The sequence below is a fragment of the Carcharhinus amblyrhynchos genome, chromosome 1, assembly GCF_965287045.1.
Source record: "Carcharhinus amblyrhynchos chromosome 1, sCarAmb.v2.hapA, whole genome shotgun sequence".
NCBI lineage: Eukaryota > Metazoa > Chordata > Chondrichthyes > Carcharhiniformes > Carcharhinidae > Carcharhinus > Carcharhinus amblyrhynchos.
Window position 1 is genome coordinate 1,988,371 of NC_137324.1, and position 24,694 is coordinate 2,013,064.

The following is a 24,694-nucleotide window of genomic DNA, read 5'->3' on the forward strand; positions in this document are numbered from 1 at the left end:
TTCATCCACATTATTCAAAGTCCTCCCGTTAGCCCTATACTCAACACATCTGTTATTCCTACCAAAGTGAATTACCTCACACTTCTCCACATTAAACTCCATCCGCCACCTCTCGGCCCAGCTCTGCAACCTGTCCAAGTCTCCCTGCAAACTATGACACCCTTCCTCACAATCTACCACACCTCCGACTTTGGTGTCATCAGCAAACTTACTAATCCACCCAACTATACCCTCATCCAGATCATTAATAAAAATTACAAACAGCAGTGGCCCCAGAACAGATCCCTGAGGCACACCACTCGTAACCGAACTCCATGACGAATATTTACCATCAACCACCACCCTCTGTCTCCTATCTGCTAGCCAATTCCTGATCCAATTTCCTAGATTACCCTCAATCCCATACATCTGCATTTTCTGCAGAAGCCTACCATGGTGAACCTTATCAAACACCTTACTAAAATTCATATATACGTCAACTGCCTTACCCCCATCCACCTCTTTGGTCACTTTCTCAAAAAACTCAGCAAGGTTAGTAAGGCACGACCTACCCGCTACAAAACCATGCTGACTATCTCCAATCAATTCATTACTCTCCAAATAACTATAAATCCTATCCCTAATAATTTTTTCTAAAACCTTGCCCACAACAGAAGTAAGACTCACCGGTCTATAATTCCCGGGGAAGTCTCTGTTCCCCTTCTTAAACAATGGGACAACATTCGCTATCCTCCAATCTTCCGGTACTATACCAGAGACCAACAACGACCTGAAGATCAGAGCCAGAGGCTCTGCAATCACCTCTCTTGGCTCCCAGAGAATCCTAGGGTAAATCCCGTCCGGACCAGGGGACTTGTCTATTTTCAAACCCTCTAGAATATCCAGCACATCCCCCTTATCAACTGCAATACTGTCTATTTTACACCCCTGCAACCCAGTGTCCTCCTCAGCTACATTCATGTCCCCCTGAGTGAACACCGAAGAGAAATATTGGTTCAATGCCTCTCCAATCTCTTCCGGTTCCACACACAACTTCCCACTGCTGTCTCTAACTGGCCCTAATCTTGCCCTAACCAACCTTCTGTTCTTCACATACCTATAGAACGCCTTAGGATTCTCCTTAATCCTATCATCCAAAGTCTTCTCATGTCCTCTTTTAGCCCTTCTTAACTCACTCTTCAACTCCCTCCTAGCCAATCTAAAGCTTTCTAGTGCACTACCTGAGCCCTCAAGTCTCATCCGAACATAAGCCTCCTTTTTCTTTTTAACCAACGAATCAACTTTTTTAGTGCACCATGGTTCCCTAGATCTACCAATTCCTCTTTGCCTGACAGGGACATACCTATCACGGACTCGCAGTAGCTGCTCCTTGAAAAAACTCCACATTTCGGACGTTCCCAGTCCCTGTAATCTCCTAGTCCAACCTATGCTTCCTAATTCTCTCCTAATAGCCTCATAATTACCCTTCCCCCAGCTAAAACTACTGACCCGAGGTTCATGCCTATCCCTATCCATCACTAAGGTGATCATAACCAAATCGTGGTCACTATCACCAAAATGCACACCAACTTCCAAGTCTAGCACCTGGTCTGGCTCATTTCCCAGCACCAAATCCAATATAGCCTCACCTCTAGTTGGCCTATCTACATACTGAGTCAAAAAACCTTCCTGCACGCTTTGTACAAAAACTGACCCCTCTAACGAGCTAGAGCTATAGCAATTCCAATCAATATTAGTAAAGTTAAAGTCCCCCATAACAATTACCCTATTACTTTCACTCCTAACCAGGATCGTCTCCGCAATCCTTTCCTCAACCTCTCTAGAACTTTTAGGAGTTCTATAAAAGACTCCCAACAGGGTGACCTCTCCTCTCCTATTTCTAATCTCCGCCCATACTACCTCAACAGACAAGTCTTCATCAAACTTCCTCTCTGACACTGTGATACAGTCCTTGACTAATAATGTTACCCCTCCCCCCCTTCTACCTCCTTCTCTACTCCGACTAAAGCATCTGAACCCCGGGACCTGCAACAACCATTCCTGACCCTGCTCTATCCATGTCTCTGAAATGGCCACAACATCAAAGTCCCAGCTACTGATCCACGCTGCAAGTTCATCCACTTTATTGCGAATACTCCTCGCATTAAAGTATACGCATTTCAAACCCTGCTCTGCCCCACCCCCACAATGCCGTGCATTGCAGTCCCCATCTCTGCCCCCCTCACTTTCACCCCCTCTACTCAGGATCCCACCCCCCCTCCGAATCAGTTTAAACCTCCCTGCATAGCCTTTGCAAATTTACCCCCCAGGATATTGGTTCTCCTCTGATTCAGGTGTAGACCATCACTCTTATAGAGGTCCCACCTTCCCCAGAATGAGCCCCAATTGCTCAAGAACCTGAACCCCTCCCTCCTGCACTATCCCCTCAGCCACGAGTTCAAATTTTCCCTCTCTCTATTCCTCTCTAAAGTGTCCCGTGGCACAGGCAAGAGTCCGGAGATAACCACTCTTTCTGACTTGGCCTTTAGTTTCCACCCCAACTTCATAAATCTCTGCTTAATATCCCCTCCCCTTAACCTCCCTATGTCATGCGTCCCCACATGAACTATAACTTGGGGTTGATCTCCCTCTCCCCTAAGAGTCCTGAATACCCTTTCCGATACATCCCGGACCCCAGCCCCGGGTAGGCAACACACCAGCCCTGAGTCCCTACCATTACTTCCGACTCTCCTATCCGTCCCCTTAACTGTGGAGTCCCCAATCACGAGGCCCAATCTTTTACATCCCCTAACCACCTGAGCTTTTACAATAGGCTCACCCCCAGAGACCTGCTCCCTTTGGCTATCCCCAGTTGATTCCTCCTCAACTGTAGCCTCCAGGACCGAAAACCTATTTTGGAGGGGAACAGCCCCAGGGGATTGTCCCCCCAATTGCTTCTTTCCCCTCTTCCTGGCAGTGACCCAAGCCTCATTTCTAGGAGTGACTATCTCCTTATAACTCCTATCGATGTCCGCCTCCGCCTCCCGAATTATGCGGAGTTCCTCTAATTCCACCTCCAGCTCCTTTACACGCTCCTCCAGAAGCTGCAATCTAACACACTTCCTACAAGTAAAATCACCTGAAACACTACTGGAGTCCCTCACCACATACATCCCACAGGAGATGCAGCTTACTGCCTGAACTGCCATCCCTGAAACAGTTACCAGCAGCAAAATAAAAATATAAAAAAAACTTCCCCACACTTATAATTAGGTTAGAGGAAGTAGGAGGGTGGGATTCTCTACCAGTGTAGAGGATCGGGTATCCTCTCTGCGCTAATTTATAGGGTTAGGGGCCCGAGAAAAAAAAAACTACAACTACCGGTAAGCGTCCTAGTGACGATTTCCGGTTTCTAACTAATTTAAAAAAAACCGCCGAAACTCACGACTTTAAACTAGAAATAAAAAGTTAAACAATATAAACAGAAAAATGTACCTTTTTTGCTGCCTCCTCACACGCCCAAAAATCGCTGCCTCTCGATACTGCTCCTCAGGAACAATGAGGCCGATACACGGAGGTAGGTGCTTATAAACCCGAGAAAAAAAAAACTACAACTACCGGTAAGCGTCCTAGTGACGACTTCCGGTTTCTAACTAATTTAAAAAAAACCGCCGAAACTCGCGACTTTAAACTAGAAATAAAAAGTTAAACAATATAAACAGAAAAATTTACCTTTTTTGCTGCCTCCTCACACGCCCAAAAATCGCTGCCTCTTGATACTGCTCCTCAGGAACAAATGCTGCTCCTCAGGAACATGGCCCTTGATCTCTTGCAAGCAGCACAAGGGGGAGTCATGCTGCGTCTACATCAATGAGGATTATAGGATTGAGACCGATGTGCATACTATCGAGGAACAGGCATGCCTCCTGCACTCAGTTGCTTCGAGAAAGCACTTCGACTGATAGGGTTGGCTCCCTATCTTGTTGGTGGTGTGGAGGCTTCCTCAATACTCTTTTCAAATACCTTGTTGTGGGCCTGGCCTTGCTCATTGCCCTGTATGTATTTATTCAGCCTGTCTCTTGCTACATCCGTTCTATTTGGCGCCTTCGTGATCCTATCCATAGCCCAGTTCCCCGTCTCCTTCCAGCCTACAAATTTGCTGAAGAAGAATTTAGAAAACTAATGCACATAGAGCTCGTGGAGGGCCCAAAAGGTTGTCCTTAAAGGACAAAAAGGAGGGAAGTGTGGAAATTAAATAGTTCAGTTTGAAGTTTCATCGTTTGGAAGTTAAATTGTGCAGAAGTTAAAGTGTTCAAATTAAAAAATTCATGCTTTCTGAATACAGTAGTGGAAAATGTTTATCAACAAAAGGAATCAGTCTACGCTATGTCTTCACAAGCTCCATAATATTTTTCTTTTTCGGCCTTCATCAGAGATTGAACAAAACCAGATTTTTTTCCATAAGAAATATGAAAGGCAAGATATGAGGTTATGCTATGCAAATGAAGGATTAGCAGAAGTCAATTTTTTATCGAATGAGAAAGGGCAAAAGGTAGGGATTTAATTGGCAAATATGTAAGTCAGTGAAAGATGTGAAAAATCTCTTGTTCCTGATTTGTTGTAATTGACTATAACTGCTGAGCTGTTTATCTGTAACCTCAGAACCGCTCCGGTAATTCAATGTTGGCCATTTGAGAGTTCTCCTTGTGCACAAGTAATTAAGGACCTTGCATTGGATGCATGGTATCCAGCGCTGTTGGTGTCAAGAGTCGACTGAGTGCCTTTGGATTGCTCTTACCCAAGAGAATGCTAACATGGTGAAGTTTTCAACACCATTATGGATAACAACCTGACACTATTACAAGAACAATTTCTGTACTCACCAGATCCATCGCATGGGCAATGTTAATCAATCGCCGCACCACAGCAGCTCTATCATTCCTCATTTGCTGATACTGAAATCAAACCAAATGATTTCCAATGATTCTATGAGTAAAATAACTCTACCTACATTCTCCATGATCCCACACATGCTGCCATTTCATTCAATACATTCTGCATGATTTTTGAAAATTCCCTAGATCCGAGAGTGATCCCATAGATTTAAAGCTAGCAAGTGTTACACCACTCTTTAAAATAGAAGAAAGAGAGAAAATGGGAACTTACAGGCTTTTAGCCTGAAGTCCAAAAATGTGAATCAATGAACAAGGAAATCCTCTTCACACTCTCAGAGAATCAAACTATGTTTTGAGAAAACTGTGGTTTAACAAAATGGAAACTGGGTTGAATCTTTATCCACATGCTTTGAAGATCGAATGAGTATGCTCGCTCAAGGACACTGAGTTGAGGTAGCGTACGTAACTTTCAAAAAACATAAACAGGTGTTTTCAAGTTGGCATTCTGCAACTAGTGGAGTGCAGCAAGAATCAATGTTTATCTATACACAGCCATGTACTGACTTAGACAGAAATACAGAGACATAGAAACTTAGAACATTACAGCACGGTACAGGCCCTTCGGTCCTCAATGTTGTGCTGAGCTAAGTCCGATCCCAAGATCAAGCTATCCCACTCCCTATCATTCTGGTGTGCTCCATGTGCCTATCCAATAACCGCTTGATTCATGCCATTGAGCCTGAAATCAGTGGGATAAGCAGGAATTCACACATGCGCACATCGCTGGGAGATTGCAGAAAAGATCTCTCAGCAGCCAGATTGTTGCCCTTCAACCCCCACGGACATCGCTGCCCCTCCCCCCACACACACGTCGCTGGCCTCATCACTGGACCCCATCCCCCATACAGACCTCGCTGGCCTCATCATTACCCACACAACCTCACCCCCATACAGGCCTCGCTGGCCTCATCGTTACCCACACACCCCCACCCCCATACAGACCTCGCTGGCCTCATCATTGCCCACATCCCCCCACCCGCATACAGACATCGGTAGCCTCATCACTGACCCCGCACCCCTCACCCCCACCCGTACAGACATCGCTAGCCTTATCGCTGATCCATTCTCCCCCCCTCCCCTACCCAATACAGACATCGCTGGCCTGATCACGATGCACACCCTCCATCCAGACATCACTGGCCTCATCACTGACAACCACCCACCACCCCATCTATACAGACATCGCTGGCCTCATTGCTACCCTGTCCACCCCTTTGGCTAGGAGGGAGTTAAAGAGTGAGTTAAGAAGAACTAAAAGAGGACACGAGAAGACTTTGGCTGATAGGATTAAGGAGAATCCTAAGGCATTCTATAGATATGTTCAGAACAGAAGGTTGGTTAGGGCAAGATTAGGGCCAGTTACAGACAGCAGAGGGAAGTTGTGTGTGGAACCGGAAGAGATTGGAGAGGCACTGAACCAATATTTCTCTTCGGTATTCACGCGGGAGACATAAATGTATCTGTGGAGAACACTGGGTTACAGGGTTGTAAACTGGATAGTATTGCAGTTGATAAGGAGGATGTGCTAGATATTCTTGAGGGTTTGAAAACAGATAAGTCCCCTGGGCCGAACGGGATTTACCCTAGGATTCTCTGGGAGGCAAGAGAGGCGATTGCAGAGCCTCTGGCTCTGATCTTCAGATCGTCGTTGGTCACAGGTAGAGTGCCAGAGGATTGGAGGACAGCGAATGTTGTCCCACTGTTTAAGAAGGGGAACAGAGACTTCCCCGGGAATTATAGACCGGTGAGTCTTACTTCTGTTGTGGGCAAAGTTTTAGAAAAAATTATTAGGGATAGGATTTATAGTTATTTAGAGAGTAATGAATTGATTGGAGATAGTCAGCACGGTTTTGTGAAGGGTAGGTCGTGCCTTACTAACTTTATTGAGTTTTTTGAGAAAGTGACCAAAGAGGTGGATGGGGGTAAGGCAGTTGACGTGGTATATATGGACTTTAGTAAGGCGTTTGATAAGGTTCACCATGGAAGGCTCCTGCAGAAAATGCAGATGTATGGGATTGAGGGTGATTTAGTTAATTGGATCAGGAATTGGCTAGCAGATAGGAGACAGAGGGTGTCGGTTGATGGAAAGTATTCGTCATGGAGTTCGGTTACAAGTGGTGTGCGTTAGGGATCTGTTTTGGGGCCACTGCTGTTTGTAATTTTTATAAATGATCTGGATGAGGGTATAGTTGGGTGGATCAGCAAATTTGCTGATGACACCAAAGTCGGAGGAGTGGTAGATAGTGAAGAGGGGTGTCATAGTTTACAGAGAGACTTGGACAAGTTGCAGAGCTGGGCCGAGAGGTAGCAGATGGAGTTTAATGCGGAAAAGTGTGAGGTAATTCACTTTGGCAGGAATAACAGATGTGTGGAGTATAGGGCTAACAGTAGGACTCTGAATAGTGTTGATGAACAGAGGGATCTAGGTGTATGTGTACATAGATCCCTGAAAGTTGGGAATCAACTAGATAAGGTAGTTAGGAAGGCATACGGTGTCTTGGCGTTTATTGGTAGGGGGATTGAATTTAGGAGCCGCAACGTCATGTTGCAACTGTACAAAACTCTGGTGCGGCCGCACTTGGAGTATTGTGTGCAGTTCTGGTCCCCACATTATAGGAAGGATGTGGAGGCATTGGAGAGGGTGCAGAGGAGGTTTACCAGGATGTTGCCTGGTATGGTGGGGAGGTCCTATGAGGAGAGACTGAGGGATTTGGGGTTGTTTTCGTTAGAAAGAAGGCAGCTAAGAGGGGACGTTATTGAAACATACAAGGTGATTAGAGGTTTAGATAGGGTGGACAGTGATAGCCTTTTTCCTCGGATGGAGAAAGCTAGCACGAGGGGGCATAGCTTTAAATTAAGGGGTGGTAGTTATAGGACGGATGTCAGGGGTAGCTTCTTTACCCAGAGGGAGGTGAGGGATTGGAATGCCCTGCCTGCTGCAGTTGTAGATGCGCCTAGTTTGGGGGCGTTTAAGAGATCCGTGGATAGGTTTATGGATGGAAAGGGATTGGTTTAGGTTAGAGGGTCATTGCTTTTTTAATTGGTCGGCGCAACATCGTGGGCCAAAGGGCCTGTTCTGCACTGTAATGTTCTATGTTCCCCCGCACCCCCCGGCCATACAGACATCGCTGGCCTCATCATTACCCCCATCCCCACCCATGCAGACATCGCTCATTGCTGATCCCTCCTCCTCCCCGACCCAATACAGACATCGCTGGCCCATTGCTGCTCCCATCGCTGGCCGCCCTCCCGCCAATACATATGTTGCTAGTCTCATCACTGCCCCTCATACAGACATTGTTGGCCTCATCACTGCCCCCAATACAGACATCAGCCTCATTGCTGCTCCCGCTCCCCCGCACACACATCGCTGGCCTCATTGCTCCCCCGCCCCCTCCCCCCCACCCCGTACAGGTATCACTGGTCTCATCTCAGGAGGCAATGCCCTGGAGGGTAACAAATAAGCATTCATGTGTTTTTTAGTGCGTTAGTTGCTATAATATTATTTGATGGTTATAATTCAAGAGGCGTATTAACAGCACAATGCTCTGGAAAAGATAGCATATAATGAACCCTTTCTTAATGAGGGGTAGTACTTGTATGTTATTGGTTAATGGATGGTATTAGTCATCGGTAATGTTTATCCAGAATTTTGCTGGTTTATATGCTGTTGTGAGTTATCTGCAGCTTTGAAGGCTTGCTATAGACAACTCGCAACACATGCCAGCCATCCATCACGTTTGTACCACTGTAGTTAAATGTGATTAACGTGGTTATCTGTTGATTGTTAAATGTAATCTTGATAACTTGTCATGCACTTTTGCATCCGTATTTTGTACTGTTCTGTAATAAAAAGACTTCCCCAAATAAGCCAGAGCTGTATATAAGCTGCAGGAATGGACACACAACCAGTTACACCACAAAGATGTCTTTGAAGAAGCAGGCCCGAGATTCACCGAAGCTGACCAGGGCCTACCCGCTTGGAGTATAATGTCAGCAAGTGTGAGGTTATCCACTTTGGCAGAAATAATAGTCAGAGTGATTATTATTTAAAAGGCGAAAAGCTGCAGCATGCTACGGTGCAGAGGGACCTGGGGGCCCTTATGCACGAGTCGCAAAAACCCAGTCTGTAGGTGCAGCAGGTGATCAAGAAGGCAAATGGAATGTTGGCCTTTATAGCGAGGGGGATAGAATATAAAAGTAGGGAGGTCTTGCTGCAACTGTACAGGGTACTGGTGAGGCCGCAACTGGAGTACTGTGTGCAGTTTTGGTCACCGCACTCGTGGAAGGGTATACTGGCCTTGGAGGGAATGCAGAGGAGGTTCACGAGGCTGATACGAGAGATGAGGGGGTTGGACTATGAAGAGAGGCTAAAGAGACTGGGTCTGTACTCGTTTGAGGGAGGTTCTGAAGAATCCTCCAAGGACACTACCAGTGAAGCGGCACCAGCATGTACTGCACAACCCTCATCATTATGAAGTTATGGATGTTAGGGAACTTGGGGAAATAAATAGTGATGTCTTGCGGAGTGTACATATTACAGAGAAGGAGGTGCTGGAAGTCTTAAAGTGCATCAAAATAGATAAATCTGCAGGACCTGAAGAAGTGTATCCCAGGACATTGTGGGAGGCTAGGGAGGAAACTGTGGGTCCCCTGGCCGAGATATTTGAATCATCGATAGTCACGGGAGAGGTGCCTGAAGATTACAGAGTGGCAAATGTTGTGCCTTTGTTTAAAAAGGGCTGCAGGGAAAAGCCTGGGAAATACAGGCCAGTGAGCCTCACATCTGTGGTGGGTAAGTTGTTGGAAGGTATTTTGAGATACAGGAACTACAGGCATTTAGAGATGCAAGGACTGATTAGGGACAGTCAGCTTTGTGAGTGGAAAATTATTCTCACAAATTCAATTGAATGTTTTTCAAGGGGTAACCAAGAAGGTAGATGAGGACAGTGCAGTTGATGTTGTTTACCTGGACTTCAGCAACACCTTTGACTGGATGGTAGATTGTTGCATAAGGATAAATCTCACAGGATCCAGAGTGAGGTATCTAAATGGATACAAAATTGGCTTCTTGACAGAAGCCAGAGGGCGGTTGTAGAGAGTTGTTTCTCAAACTGGAGGCCTGTGACCAGCGGTGTGCCTCAGGAATCAGTGCCGTGCCCACTGCTTTTTGTCACTTCTATTAATGATTTGGATAAGATTATAGGGGACATGGTTAGTAAGTCTGCAGATGACACCAAGATTGGTGGCATACTGGACAGTGAAGAAAGTTATCTCCAATTGCAACGGAACCTTGATCAATTGGGCCAGTGGACTGATGAATGGCAGATAGAGTTTAACTTAGACAAATGAGAGGTAATGCAGTTTTTTAGTTGAACCAGGGCAGGAATTACTCAGTTAATGGGAGGGCATGGGGGAGAGTTACAGAACAAAGAGATCTAGGGGTACATAGAACATAGAACATTACAGCGCAGTACAGGCCCTTCGGCCCTTGATGTTGCGCCGACCAGTGGAACCAATCTAATGACCATCTAACCTAAACTATTCCAATATCCATATGCCTATCCAATGACCATTTGAATGGCCTTAAATGACTATTTGAATGCCCTGTGTCCTCTGTTTGAACAGAGGGGAATACGATAGGATGAGAGAGGAACTGGCAAATGTGGACTGGGGACGTGGACTGGTCGGTAGGATGACTGAGGAACAGTGGAGGATCTTTAAGGAGATCTTTTTCAGTGCTCAGCAGAAATATATTCCAATGGTAAAGAAGGAATGTAGGAAAAGGGATAACTAGCTGTGGTTATCGAAGGAAATAAAGGAGAGTATTAAACTAAAAGCTGATGCTTTTAGAGTGGCTAAAAGTAGTAGGCCAGTAGAAGATTGGGAAGGGTTTAAAAATCAACAAAGAATGACTAAGAAGTTGATAAAGAAAGGAAAGATAGAGTATGAAGCTAAATTAGCACTAAATATTAAAAAGGACAGTAAAAGTTTTTACAAATATATAAAGAAGAGGAGGCTGGCTAGAGTGAATGTTGGACCCTTAGAGGATGAGAGGGGGGATTTAGTGGTGGGAGATGACGAAATGGCTGAGGCCTTAAATAAGTCTTTTGCCTCGGTCTTCACGGAGGAGGACGCGAATAGTTTGCCGGATATTAAAGGTAGAAGGATGGTAGGAGTTGAGGGCCTGAATGCGATTACTGTTACTAGAGAGGTAGTGCTTGATCGACTAGCGGGACTGATGGTGGACAAGTCCCCAGGACCGGATGGAATGCATCCAAGGGTTCTGAAGGAGATGGTAGAAGTGATAATGGATGCCTTAGTGATTATTTACCAAACTTCGCTGGATTCCGGGGAAGCGCCGTAAGATTGGAAAACGGCTAATGTTACGCCCCTGTTTAAAAAAGGTAGCAGGCAAAAGGCAGGGAATTATAGGCCGGTTAGTTTAATGTCTGTTGTTGGAAAAATGCTTGAATCCGTCATCAAAGAAAAAATAGCGAGGCACCTCGAAAAGAATTGTTTGATAGAGCAGGTGCAGCACGGTTTCGTTAAGGGGAAGTCGTGCTTGACAAATTTATTGGATTTCTATGAGGATGTGACTAGTGTGGTAGACAGAGGGGAACCGGTGGATGTGGTGTTTCTCGATTTTCAAAAGGCGTTTGATAAGGTGCCGCACAAAAGGTTGCTTCAGAAGGTTTGGGGGGCATGGAGTTGGGGGTAAGGTGTTAGCGTGGATAGAGGATTGGTTGTCTAATAGGAGGCAGAGAGTTGGTATCAATGGATGCTATTCTGATTGGCGGTTGGTAACTAGTGGAGTGCTGCAGGGATCAGTGCTGGGGCCTCAGCTATTTATCATTTATATTCATGATCTAGAGGAGGGGGCTGAGAGTAGGGTGACGAAATTTGCTGATGACACGAAGATGAATGGAAAAGCAAATTGCGTGGAGGGTGTGGAAAGTCTGCAGGGGGATCTGGATAGGCTGAGCGAGTGGGCGAGGACCTGGCAGATGGAGTATAATGTTAGCAAGTGTGAGGTTATCCATTTTGGCAGGAGTAATAGTCGGAGGGATTACTATTTAAAGGGCGAAAAGCTGCAGCATGCGACTGTGCAGAGAGACCTGAGGGTCCTTGTGCATGAGTCGCAAAAACCCAGTCTGCAGGTGCAGCAGGTGATCAAGAAGGCAAATGGGATGCTGGCCTTTATAGCGAGGGGGATTGAATATAAAAGCAGGGAGGTCTTGCTGCAACTGGACATGGCACTGGTGAGGCCGCAGCTGGAGTACTGTGTGCAGTTTTGGTCGCCGCACTTGCGCAAGGATATTTTGGCCTTGGAGGGAGTGCAGAGGAGGTTCACTAGGCTGATACCGGAGATGAGGGGGTTAGACTATAAAGAGAGACTAAATTAACTGGGTCTGTACTCGTTGGACTTTAGAAGGATGAGGGGGGGTCTTATAGAGACGTATAAGATAACGAAAGGGATGGATAGGGTAGAGGTAGAGAGATTCTTCCCGCTCAGAAAGGACAGCAGGACTAGAGGGCACAGCCTCAAGATAAGGGGGGACGTAGTTTAGAACAGTTGAGGAGGAACTTCTTCACTCAAAGGGTGGTGAATCTCTGGAATTCTTTGCCTGTTGAAGTGGTAGAGGCTACCTTGCTAAATATATTTAAGTCACGGGGAGATAGGTTTTTGACAGACAAGGGAATTAAAGGTTATGGGGAGAAAGAGGGAAAGTGGAACTGATCCACTTCAGATCAGCCATGATCTGATTGAATGGCGGGGCAGGCTCGATGGGCTAGATGGCCTACTCCTGCTCCTATTTCATATGTTCTTATGTTTAAAGTTGGCGAGTCCACAACTGCTGCAGGCAGGGCATTCCACGCCCTTACTACCCTCTGAGTAAAGAACCTACCTCTGACATCCGTCCTCTATTTATCACCCCTCAATTTAAAGCTATGTCCCCTTGTGTTAGCCATCACCATCCGAGGAAAAAGGCTCTCACTGTCCACCCTATCCAATCCCATGATCATCCTGTATACCTCAGTTAAGTCACCTCTTAACCTTCTTTTCTCTCATGAAAACAACCTCAAGTCCCTCAGCCTTTCCTCATAAGACCTTCCCACCGTACTAGGCAAATCTCCTCTGCACCCTTTCCAATGCCTCACATCTTTCTTATAATGCAGTGCCCAGAACTGTACGCAGTACTCCAACTGCGGCCGCACCAGAGTTTTGTACAGCTGCAACATGGTCTCACGGCTCCGAAACTCAATCCCTCTACCAATGAAAGCTAACACACCGTACGCCTTCTTAACAACCCTATCAACCTGGGTGCCTACTTTCAGGGATCTATGCACATGTACACCAAGATCTCTCTGCTCATCCACACTACCAAGAGTCTTTCCATTAGCCCAATACTCTGTAATCCTGTTTTGTCAGAGGGATGACATACCTCACAAATTTAACTGAATTTTTTAAGGTGGTGACCAGGTGTGTAGATGAGGGCAGTGCAGTCAATGTAGTTTATATGGATTTCAGCCAAGCTTTTGACAAGATTCCACATGGGAGGCTTATAAAAGCAAATGTACATGGGATGCTGGGTAACTTTCACAGTAATTTCATTGCAATGTTAATGTCAGCTGACTTGTAACATTGATAAACAAACTTTATTTTGATAAATGGATTGAAAATTGGCTCAGTTGCAGGAGACAGGGGGAGATGACAGAAGGCTACTCTAGTGACTGGAAGACAGTGACCAATGGCATATTGGGCCTCCTTTTATTGGCCATTTATATAAATGACAGAGATGACTATGTGGGGAGTAAGAATAGTAAGTTTGTGGTTGATACAAAGATTGGCTGCGTGGTCAAAAGTGAGGCAGAGTGTCTGGGGCTTCAAGAAGATACAGACAGAATGGTCAAATGAGCGGTTAAGTGACAGATGGAATTTTGTTCTCAGCTCCCTGAAAGTGGAGTCACAGGTAAACAGAGTGGTGAAGAAGGCATTCAGCATGCTTGGTTTCATTGGTCAGAACACTGAATACAGGAGTTGGGACGTCTTGTTGAAGTTGTACAAGACATTGGTAAGGCCACTTTTGGAATACTGTGTGCAATTCTGGTCACCCTATTACATTAAGGATATTATTAAACTGGAAAGAATGCAGAAAAGGTTTACTAAGATGCTACCGGACTTGATGGATTGAGTTATAAGGAGAGGCTGAATACACTGGGATTTTTCTCTCTGTAGTGTAGGAGGCTGAGCGGTGACCTTAGAGGTCGATAAAATAATAGAAACATAGAAAAACTACAGCACAAACAGGCCCTTCAGCCCACAAGGTGCGCTGAACATGTCGGTACCGACTAGGCTGACCTATAATGCTCCATCTTACTAATTTCCATGTACTTTCGGTCCACCTTGTTGTCTTCGGTCCACCTTGTTGTCTAACGAGGGGCACACACGCGGTGGGTCGTGCGTGGGCTGCTCTTGGATGTTTCGAGAGTAACCTAGTACTTCACGTCGTTTGTGTATGCTTAAACTGGACCAGCAGATGGGCACCACGACAGCTCAGTGACTGTCACTGTTTGCTGTGCAGATACATGGATTTGGGCCAGTGTCTGTGGGAGTTTGCGCATTCTCCCTGTGGTTGCGTGGGTTTCCTCCGGGTGCTCCGGTTTCCTCCCACACCCCAAAGATGTGCTATTAGGCTGATTGGTGAAACAAATTGTCCCTAAATTATTCTCCCCTTAATCTGGTTTCCAATGGATGTACCATAAACATAGACATGGGTCAAGGGTGGAGGAGGAAAAGCACATTGTTAAAATGGCGGCGCAGGCTCGTTGAGCCGAAGGGCCTGTTTCCTGTGCTGTGTTGTTCTTTGTTCTTTCTTTGTTCTTTGTACTTATCCAAAAGTGTCTTAAAAGACCTAGCGAATCCGCCTCCACCATCACTGCCGGCAGCCCATTCCACGCACCCACCATCCTCTGAGTGAACAACCTACCACTGACATCTCCTCTGTATCTACTCCCCAGCACCATAAACCTGTGACCTCTTGTGGAAACCATTTCATCCCTGGGAAAAATCCCTGAGAATCCACTCGATCAATACTTATCATCATCTTATACACCACTAACAGGTCACTCTTCATCCTTCGTCACTCCAAGGAGAAAAGACCAAGCTCTCTCAACCTATCCTCATAAGGCATGCTCCCCTATCCAGGCAACATCCTTGTAAATCTCCTCTGCACCCTTTTTACGGCTTCCACATCCTTCCTGTAATGAGGCGACCAGAACTGAGTACGGTACTCCAAGTGGGGTCTGACCAGGGTCTTATAAAGCTGCAGCATTAGCTCTCCTAAACTCAATTCTTCGATTGATGAAGGCCAGTACACAATACGCCTTCTTAACCACAGCCTCTACCTGAGAAGCTGTTTTCAGCGTCCTATGAACCCGGACACCAAGATCCTTCTGATCTTCCACACTGCCAAGAGTCTTACCCTTAATATTATGATCTGTCATCATAGTTGACCTGCCAAAATGAATCAACACACACTTACCTGGGCTGAAGTCCATCTGCCACTTCTCCACCCAGTCTTGCATCCTATTAATGTCTCGGTGCAACTTCTGTCATCCCTCCACACTATCCACAACAACTCCAATCTTTGTGTCATCGGCAAACTCACCAACTCACCTTCCTCATCCAGGTCATTTATAAAAATCACGAAGAGCAAGGGTCCCAGAACAGATCCCTGGGGCACTTCACTGGTGGCTGACCTCCATGCAGAAAAGGACCCACCTACAACCACTCTTTGCCTTCTGTGGGCAAGCCAGTTCTGAATCCACAGAGCAATGTCCCCTTGGATCCCATGCCAATTCACTTTCTCAATAAGCCTTGCATGGGGCACCTTATCAAACGCCTTGCTGAAGTCTATATAAACCACATCTACTGCTCTTCCTTTGTCAATGTGTTTAGACACATCCTCAAAATGAGGAGCACAGATAAGATAGATCGTCAATATCTTTTCCCAAAAGTAGGGGAATCTAAAATTAGACGACATAGAATTACGGTGAGGGGGGACAGATATAAAAGAGTCCAGAGGTGCAATTTTTTTTTCACACAGAGGGTGATGAGTGTATGGAACAAGCTGCCAGAGGTACTAGTGGAGGCAGGTACAACTTTATCTTTTAAAAAGCATTTAGATAGTTACATGGGTAAGATAGGAAAATGGGCCAAATGCGGGCAATTGGGATTTGCTTAGGAGTTTAAAAAAAAGCGGTATGGACAAGTTGGGTCGAAGGGCCTGTTTCCATGCTGTAAACCTCTATGACTCGATGCCTCCAAGTGCTTCAAAAGGTGAGTCAGGGCACAAATCAATTCCAGCCTCCCGGGCTGGCTGGATCCACTACAGCTTGTCTATGACCACAACGGGTTCACTGCAGATGCCATCTCCCTGACCCTGCACTCAACCCTGGAACGCCCAGATAACAAAGACACCAATGTCAGACTCCTATTTATTGACCACAGCTCAGCCTTTAAAACCATTATTCCTACAAAACTCAGCTCCAAACTCTGTTGTCTGCCCCTTGACACCTCCCTCTGCAACTGGATCCTGAACTTCCTAACTCACAGACCATAATCAGTAAGGATAGGCAACAACAACTCCTCCACGACCATCCTTAACACCGGTGCCTCACAAAGCTGTGTTCTCAGTCCCCTACCATACTCCTTGTACACCTATGACTTTACGGCCAAATTCCCCTCCAATTTGATTTTCAAGTTTGCTGACGACACCACCATAGTGGGTCGGATCTCAAGTAATGATGAAACAGAATACAGGAATGAGGTGGAGAATCAGCTATAGAAAGCAGCTAGCCTAACTAAGGACCCCACGGACCCCGGACATTCTCTCTTCCATCTTGTTCTGTTGGGAAAAAGATACATAAGTCTGAGGTCGTGTACCAATGCATTCAAGAGCAGATTCTTCCCTTTTGGATGGAACTACCTTGCATTAAGTCAATCTTCTTTGAGTCTGCAAAGGGGTACAGATAGTCTAAGTGAGTGGGCAAGGGTCTGGCAGATGGAGTACAATGTTGGTAAATGTGAGGTCATCCATTTTGGTCAGAATAACAGCAAAATTGACTATTATTTAAATGGTAAAACATTTCAGCATGCTGCTATGCATAGGGACCTGGGTGTCCTTGTGCAGGGATCACAATAAGTTGGTTTGCAGGTGCAGCAGATAATTAAGAAGGCAAATAGAATTTTGTCCTTCATTGCTAGAGGGATGGAGTTTAAAAACAGCAAGGTTATGTTGCACCTGAATAAGGTGCTGGTGAGGCCACATCTGGAGTACTGGGGTCGACTCACTGGAATTCAGAAGAAAGAGGGGAGATCTTATAGAAACATAAGATTATGAAGGGAATAGAAAAGATAGAAGTAGGGAAGTTGTTTCCACTGGTGGATGAAACTAGAACGAGCAGCATGCCTCAAAATAAGGGGGAGCAAATTTAGGACTGAGTTGAGGACCAATTTCTTCAAACAAACGGTTGTGAATCTGTGGAATTCCCTGCCCAGTGAAGCAGTTGAGACTACCTCATTGAATGTTTTTAAGGCAAAGATAGATAAACTTTATGGTGAACAGGCGGTTAAGTGGAGCTGAGTTCATGAAAAGATCAGCCATAATCTTACTGAATGGCGGAGCAGGCTCGAGGGGCCAGATAGCCTACTCCTGCTCCTAGTTTTTATGTTCTCTACACCCCAGCTATGACTGTAACACTACATTCTCCACTCTCTTGTTTTCTTCTCTGTGAACAATATGCTTTGTATAGTGTGAAAGAATAATATTTTTCAGTATACGAATACATGTTACAATAATAAATCAAATCAATAACTCATTTTCAATACGTTCAGTCAAAACACTCACCAGTGAATTGTCCGTCACAAGGACTAGCTCGATACGCCTCGGCTCGTCTAGCAAACCCCTTTTTATCTGGAAAAGAGAAAAAACTCATTCAGATTGAGGTGAAATTCTAAAGTGGCCCTGGTTGGAGGGAATCCAATCATAAACCAAGTCACAGGGCCTCAACCACCTTTCTATTTTACACAAAGGTGTCCTGTCCCTGCATTACTGATTAAAAGAACGAGGGGTGGAAATCATTTTTGAACGTAGTTCATGGGAAGAGGCAGGTGCAATGGATCAAGCGTCAGTCAGAAAACGTTTTAGAGACAGTGATTATTGGATCATATGCTGACAACAAAGAAGGACAAAGAACAATCCAGAGTAAGAACACTTGGCTGCCGGAAAGCCAACTTCAGTGAGGTAAAGAAGAGTCAGCTTAACTACAATGGTGGGGAAGCATCTAGAAAGATTACTCAGGATAGAATCATCAGTCACATGAAAAAAAATGTGGGTTCAAAGAAAGAGCCAGCATGGATTTTTAAAGGAGAAATAGTGTTTAACTAACTTTCAATGAATGTAATACTATTAGTGTGATGTATATGGATTTTTAGAAGGAATTCAACATGGTGTACAGAACAGACTTGTAAGAAATGGTACAATGGAATAAAAGAGACAACAGCAATATGGCTACAAGATTGGCAGAATAATAGGAATCAGGAGGTAATAGTTAATGAATATTTTTCAGACTGGAGAAAGATTTGATGTGGTTTTCCCTAGGGCTTGGATTGGGATACTTGCTTTCCCTGGTATATACTAATGATATAGATATTAGTAGACGTCACAAAACTTGCAAGGATTATAAATTGTGAGGAGGACAATGCAGGACTTAGAAAAAAAGATAGACTTAATTTATTAGTCACAAATACACTTAGATTAACACTGCAATTAAATTACTATGAAAATCCCCAGTCACCATACTTGGGTGCCTGTTCAGGTAAACTAAGGGAGAATTTAGCACAGCTAATGCACCTAACCAGCACGTCTTTCGGACTGTGAGAGGGAACCAGAGCACCAAGAGGAAACCCACAAGGAAATGGGAGAATCTGCCAACTCCACAGACAGTGACCCAAGCTGGGAATTGTACCCAGGTCCCTGGCGCGATGAGGCAGCAGGGCTAACCACTGTGCAGCCTAGAACAAAGGACAAAGACAAGTTTAAGGAGTGAGCAAACAGGTGGCAGATGAAGTTCAACGTGGAGAATTGTGAAGTGATGCATTTCAGCAGAAATAAAATAAACAGATGAGGTAAAAAGAGGGGGACAGTTTTGGAAGGAATGCAGGAGCAGATGGATCTGAATGTAAATGTACAAAGACTATCAAAGGTAACAGGAGAGGTGGAGAGAGCAGTTAATAAAGCATATAAATGTTCTGAGATTTAAAAATAGAGGCATACAGTACAAGAGCAAGGGGATTATGCTGAAGTAAAACAAGCTAGATGTAGCTGGAGTGTTGTGTAGTTCTGGGTAGCACATTCTACGAAGAACATAAATGCATTGGAAAGAGTGCAGAACAGGTTTACAAGAATGGTTCCAGGATGAGAAACTTCAGTTATAATGTATTTCCGTTATAGTGTCATAGAGGTTTATAGCATGTTAACAGGCTCTTCGGCCCAACTTGTCCATGCTGTCCCCTTTTTTTAACCACTAAGCTAGTCTCAATTGCCCACATTTGGCCATATTCCTCTCTACCCATCTTACCCATATAACTGTCTTAACGCTTTTCAAAAGACAAAATTATACCCACTACTACCTCGAGCAGCTTGTTCCAAAACTCACCACCCTCTGTGTGAAAAAATTGCCCCTCTCATCTTAAACATATGCCCTCTAGTTTTAGACTTCCCTCCCTTTGGGAAAAGATGTTGACTGTCTAACTGATCACTGCCCCTCATTATTTTATAAACCTCAATAAATCATCCCTCAGCCTCTTACATTCCAGAGAAAAGAGTTCCAATCTATCCAGCCTCTCCTTATAACTCAAACCGTCAAATCCCGGCAGCGTCCTAGCAAATCTTTTCTGCACTTTTTCTCATCTGATAATTTTAATACCTTTCCGTATTAGGGTGACCAGAACTGTACACAGAATTTCAAGTGTGGCCTCACCAATGTCTTGTACAATTTCAACAAGACGTCCTAACTTCTGTATTCAATGTTCTGACTGATGAAACCAAACATGCTGAATGCCTTCTTCACCACTCTGTCCACCTGTGACTCCACTTTGAAGGAGCTATGAACTTAAATCCCTAAATCACTTTGTTGTATAACTCTCCCTAGTGCCCTACCATTAGAACAAAGAACAATACAGCAGAGGAAACAGGCCCTTCGGCCCTCCATGCCTGTGCCATTTATTGGTCCAACTAGACCATTCTTCTGTATCCCTCCATTCCCAGTCTGCTCATGTGACAATCCAGATAAGTCTTAAACGATCCCAGTGTGTCCACCTTCACTACCCTGCTTGGCAGTGCATTCCAGGCCCCCACCACCCTCTGTGTAAAATACGTCCCTCTGATATCTGAGTTAAACCTCGCCCCCTCACCTTGAACCTGTGACCCCTCGTGTTTGTCACCTCCGACCTGGGAAAAAGCTTCCCACTGTTCATTCTATCCATACCCCTCAATTAGGACTCCCCTCATTCTCCGTCTTTCCAGGGAGAACAACCCCAGTTTACCCAATATCTCCTCATAGCTAAGACCTACCATACCAGACAACATCCTGGTAAACCTTCTCCGCACTCTCTCCAAACCTCCACGACTTTCTGGTAGTGTGGCGACCAGAACTGGACGCAGTACTCCAAATGTGGCCTAACGAACGTTCTGCACAGCTGTAACATCAGACTCCAATTTTTAAACTCAATACCCCATCCTATAAAGGCAAGCATGCTATATGCCTTCTTCACCACTTTCTCCACCTGTGTTGCCACCTTCAAGGATCTGTGGACTTGCACACCCAGGTCTCTCTGTGCATCTATACTTTTCGTGGTTCTGCCATTTATTGTACAGCTCCCCCTTACATTAGTCCTACCAAAATGCATCACTTCGCATTTATCTGGACTAAATTCTATCTGCCACTTCTCCACTCAATTTTCCAGCCTATCTATATCCTGCTGTATTCTCCGACAATGTTCACCGCTATCTGCAAGTCCAGCCATCTTTGTGTCATCTGCAAACTTACTGATCACACCGGTTACACCTTCTTCCAAATCATTTATATATATCACAAATAGCAGAGGTCCCAGTACAGAGCCTTGCGGAACACCACACGTCACAGACCTCCAGCCGGAAAAAGACCCTTCCACTACTACCCTCTGTCTTCTATGGCCAAGCCAGTTCTCAATCCACTTGGAGTACTGTGCGCAGTTCTGGTCGCCTCACTACAAGAAGGATGTGGAAGCTTTTGAGAGGGTGCAGAGGAGATTTACAAGGATGTTGCCTGGATTGGGTGGCATGCCTTATGAGGATAGGTTGAGGAAGCTAGGTCTTTTCTCCCTGGAGAGACGAAGGTTGAGAGGCTACCTGATAGAGATTTATAAGATGTTGAGAGGTATCTATATAGGGTGGATTCTCAGAGGCTATTTCCCAGGGCTGAAATGGTCACTACGAGAGGACACAGGTTTAAGGTGCTGGGGAGCTGGTACAGAGGAGATGTCAGGGGTAAGTTTTTCATTCAGAGGGTGGTGAGTGAGTGGAATTGGCTGCCGCTGGTGGTGGTAAAGGCAAACTCGTTGGGGTCTTTTTAAGAGATTTCTGGATGAGTAGATGGGATTTAATGGGATTGAGAGTTACAGATCGGCCTGGTAGGTATGGATACGATCGGCGTAACTTGTGGGCCGAAGGGCCTGTTTGTGCTGTAGTGTTCTATGTTCTATATTCTACCCATCCAGCCACCTCTCTTATCCCATGAGATTCAACCTTTTGCACCAACTTGCCATGAGGGACTTTGTCAAAAGCTTTCCTAAAATCTATATAGATGACATCCACGGCTCTACCCTCGTCAATCATTTTTGTCACCTCCTCAAAAAACTCCACCAAATTTGTGAGGCATGACCTCCCTCTTACAAAACCATGCTGTCTATCACTAATGAGATTATTCCGTTCTAAATGCGCACACATCCTATCTCTAAGAATCCTCTCCAACAATTTCCCTACCATGGACATCAAGCTCACCGGCCTATAATTACCCAGGTTATCCTTGCTACCCTTCTTAAATAACAGTACCACATTTGCTATCCTCCAACCCTCAGAGACCTCACCTGTGTACAACCAAGAGACAAAGATTTCTATCAGAGGCCCCGCAATTTCATCCCTTGTCTCCCTGAGCAGTTTAGGATAAATGCCATCAGGCTGTGGGGATTTGTCAGTTTTAATGTTCCCTAAAGAACCTAGCACTTCCTCCCTTGTAATGGAGATATTCTCTAACGGGTCAACACTTCCCTCTGAGATACTCCCAGTCAACACGTCCCTCTCCTTTGTGAACACGGATGCAAAGTATTCATTTAGGATCTCCCTATACCTCCTTAGGCTCTACGTATAATTCCCTTCCTTTGTCCCTGAGAGGTCCGATTTTTTCCCTGACAATTCTTTTGTTCCTAACATATGAATAAAATGCCTTAGGATTCTCCTTGATCCTGTCTGCCAAGAACAGTTCATGACCCCTTTTTGCCCTTCTAACTCCCCATTTGAGTTCCTTCCTATTTTCTCTGTATTCCTCCAGTGCTCTGTCTGTTTTTAGCTGCCTGGACCTAATGTACGCTTCTCTTTTCTTTTTGATCAGATCCTCAATTTCCCTGGTTATCCACAGCTCTCGAATCCTAACTTTCCTATCCTTCCTTTTCACAGGCATATGTCTGTCCTGCAGGTCCATCAACTGCTCCTTAAAAGACTCCCACATGCCAGGTGTGGATTTACCCTCAAACAGCCTCTCCCAATCAACAGCCACCAATTTCTGCCTAATCCGGCTATAGTTAGCCTTCCCCCAATTCAGCACCCGACCTGTAGGACAACACTCATCCTTGTCCATTACTATCCTAAAGTTAACAGAATTGTTAAAGTTAACAGAACTCAATTAAACATTAACTGAGTAAGTCCTGCCCTGGTTCAATCTACCAAAATGCATCACTTTGCATTTATCTAAATTAAACTCCATCTGCCATTTGTCAGCCCACTGGCCCAATTGATCAAGATCGTGTTGCAATCTAAGTTAACCTTCTTCACTGTCAACTATGCCACTAACCTTGGTGTCATCTGCAAGCTTACTAACTATACCTCCTAAATTCACATCCAAGTCATAAATGTAAATGACAAATAATAGTGGACCCAGCACTGATCCCTGAGGCACACCGCTGGTCACAAGCTTTCAGTTTGAAAAGCAACCCTCTACTACCGCCCTCTGTCTTCTGTCATCAAGCCAATTTTGTATCCATTTGGCTACTGTACACTGGATCTCATGAGATCTAACTTTGCACAACAACCTTGTCAAAGGTCTTGCTAAAGTCCACGTAGACAACATCAGCTGCACTGCCCTCATCTACCTTCTCGGTTACCCCTTCAAAAAAACTCAATCTAATTTGTGAGACATGATTTTCCACTCACAAAGCCATGCTGACTGTCCCTAATCAGTCCTTGCAATTCTTATTGGAGAGATTGGGACTGTTCTCCTTGGAGAGAAGAAGGAGAAAAGGAAATAAGGAGATTGCAATGTTCAAAAGCATTAAAGGACTGGACAGACTAGATAGAGAGAAACTGTTCCCGCCTATAAAAGAACTGAGAACAAGAGAGCACAAATTTAAAGCAATTTGTGAAAGAAGCAACCGTAATGTGAGAAAAAGATTCTTTGTGGTGAATTGTCTGGATCTGTCATGCACTGCTTGGAAGTTTGGTAGAGACAGGTTCAATCAGACCAGTCAAGACAGCCTTAGGTGTTCATGTGAACAGAAACAAAATTGCTGTGGGGCTTTTGATAGAAATTAGTTCACACAAAAACCCATTGCTTATTTTAAAAATCAAAACACCTTCAGTTTGTAACCAGGCAGTGAAAGATAAATGCTGTTTGAATTGACGTGCCAACATTCAAACAAAAATTAATCGCCAATTCAGTCCTTTGCGTCTGCTCCTCCAATCAACAATATCGTGGCTGATCTGATTGTGGTCTCAATTTCACATTCCTATCAACCCCCAATAACCTTTGATTCCCTTCCTAACAAGAATCTATCCACCTCCATCTTAAAAATATCCAATTGTCCTGCCTGCATCACTTTAAGGCAGTGAGTTCCAAAGTCGCACAATCCTTCGAGAGAAGAAAAATCCATCCTATAAGGGTGAGTGCCTGTTTTAAAACCAGGGCCCTAATTCTGGACTCATCCAAAAGAGAAAGCATCTTTTCCACATTCGCCTTGTCTGAATTATTCAGGTCCTTATATACTTCAACAAAGTCATCCCTCACAAGCAGACGGCAGAGGGCAGCAGACAGGCAACGCTGATTGGCTGTCAGGGTGAAGATTTGCATCAGTGCAATCACCACTTCCAGATAGTGGTTTCTGGAGGAACAGTTTGAGGAGTGTTTCCTTCCCTCCCTCCTCCTCTAGCCAAAAGAAAGTTACTGTGAGGGCCACAAGCAAGGGAAAGGTATGTTTCTGTTGTCTTTTTAACTATAAAAGGGGCATATATGGCAGTTGGGCAGTGGTATGCTCCTCCTGCCAGACGTGGGAAATGAGGGAACAATCTAGTCTCCCTAACAACTTTGTCTGCAAGAAGTGTATGCAACTGCAGCTCCTCACAGCTGTATTGCTCGATTGGAGCAGCAGATGGATGCACTGCGGA

The 24,694-nt window shown here is 45.0% G+C and overlaps 1 protein-coding gene across 1 annotated transcript in view; it reads right to left on the minus strand.

Moving 5' to 3' along the window:
- The window catches only part of LOC145348462 (disintegrin and metalloproteinase domain-containing protein 12-like), a 313,921-nt gene that overhangs the window by 182,980 nt on the left and 106,247 nt on the right, over positions 1-24,694 (minus strand). The window contains exons 7-8 of the mRNA XM_080196650.1: positions 17,849-17,914; positions 4,863-4,934 (exon numbers count right to left, since the gene is read on the minus strand). Coding sequence (XP_080052776.1) covers positions 4,863-4,934; positions 17,849-17,914 — 138 coding nt within the window. The remainder of the gene's footprint in view (positions 1-4,862; positions 4,935-17,848; positions 17,915-24,694) is intronic.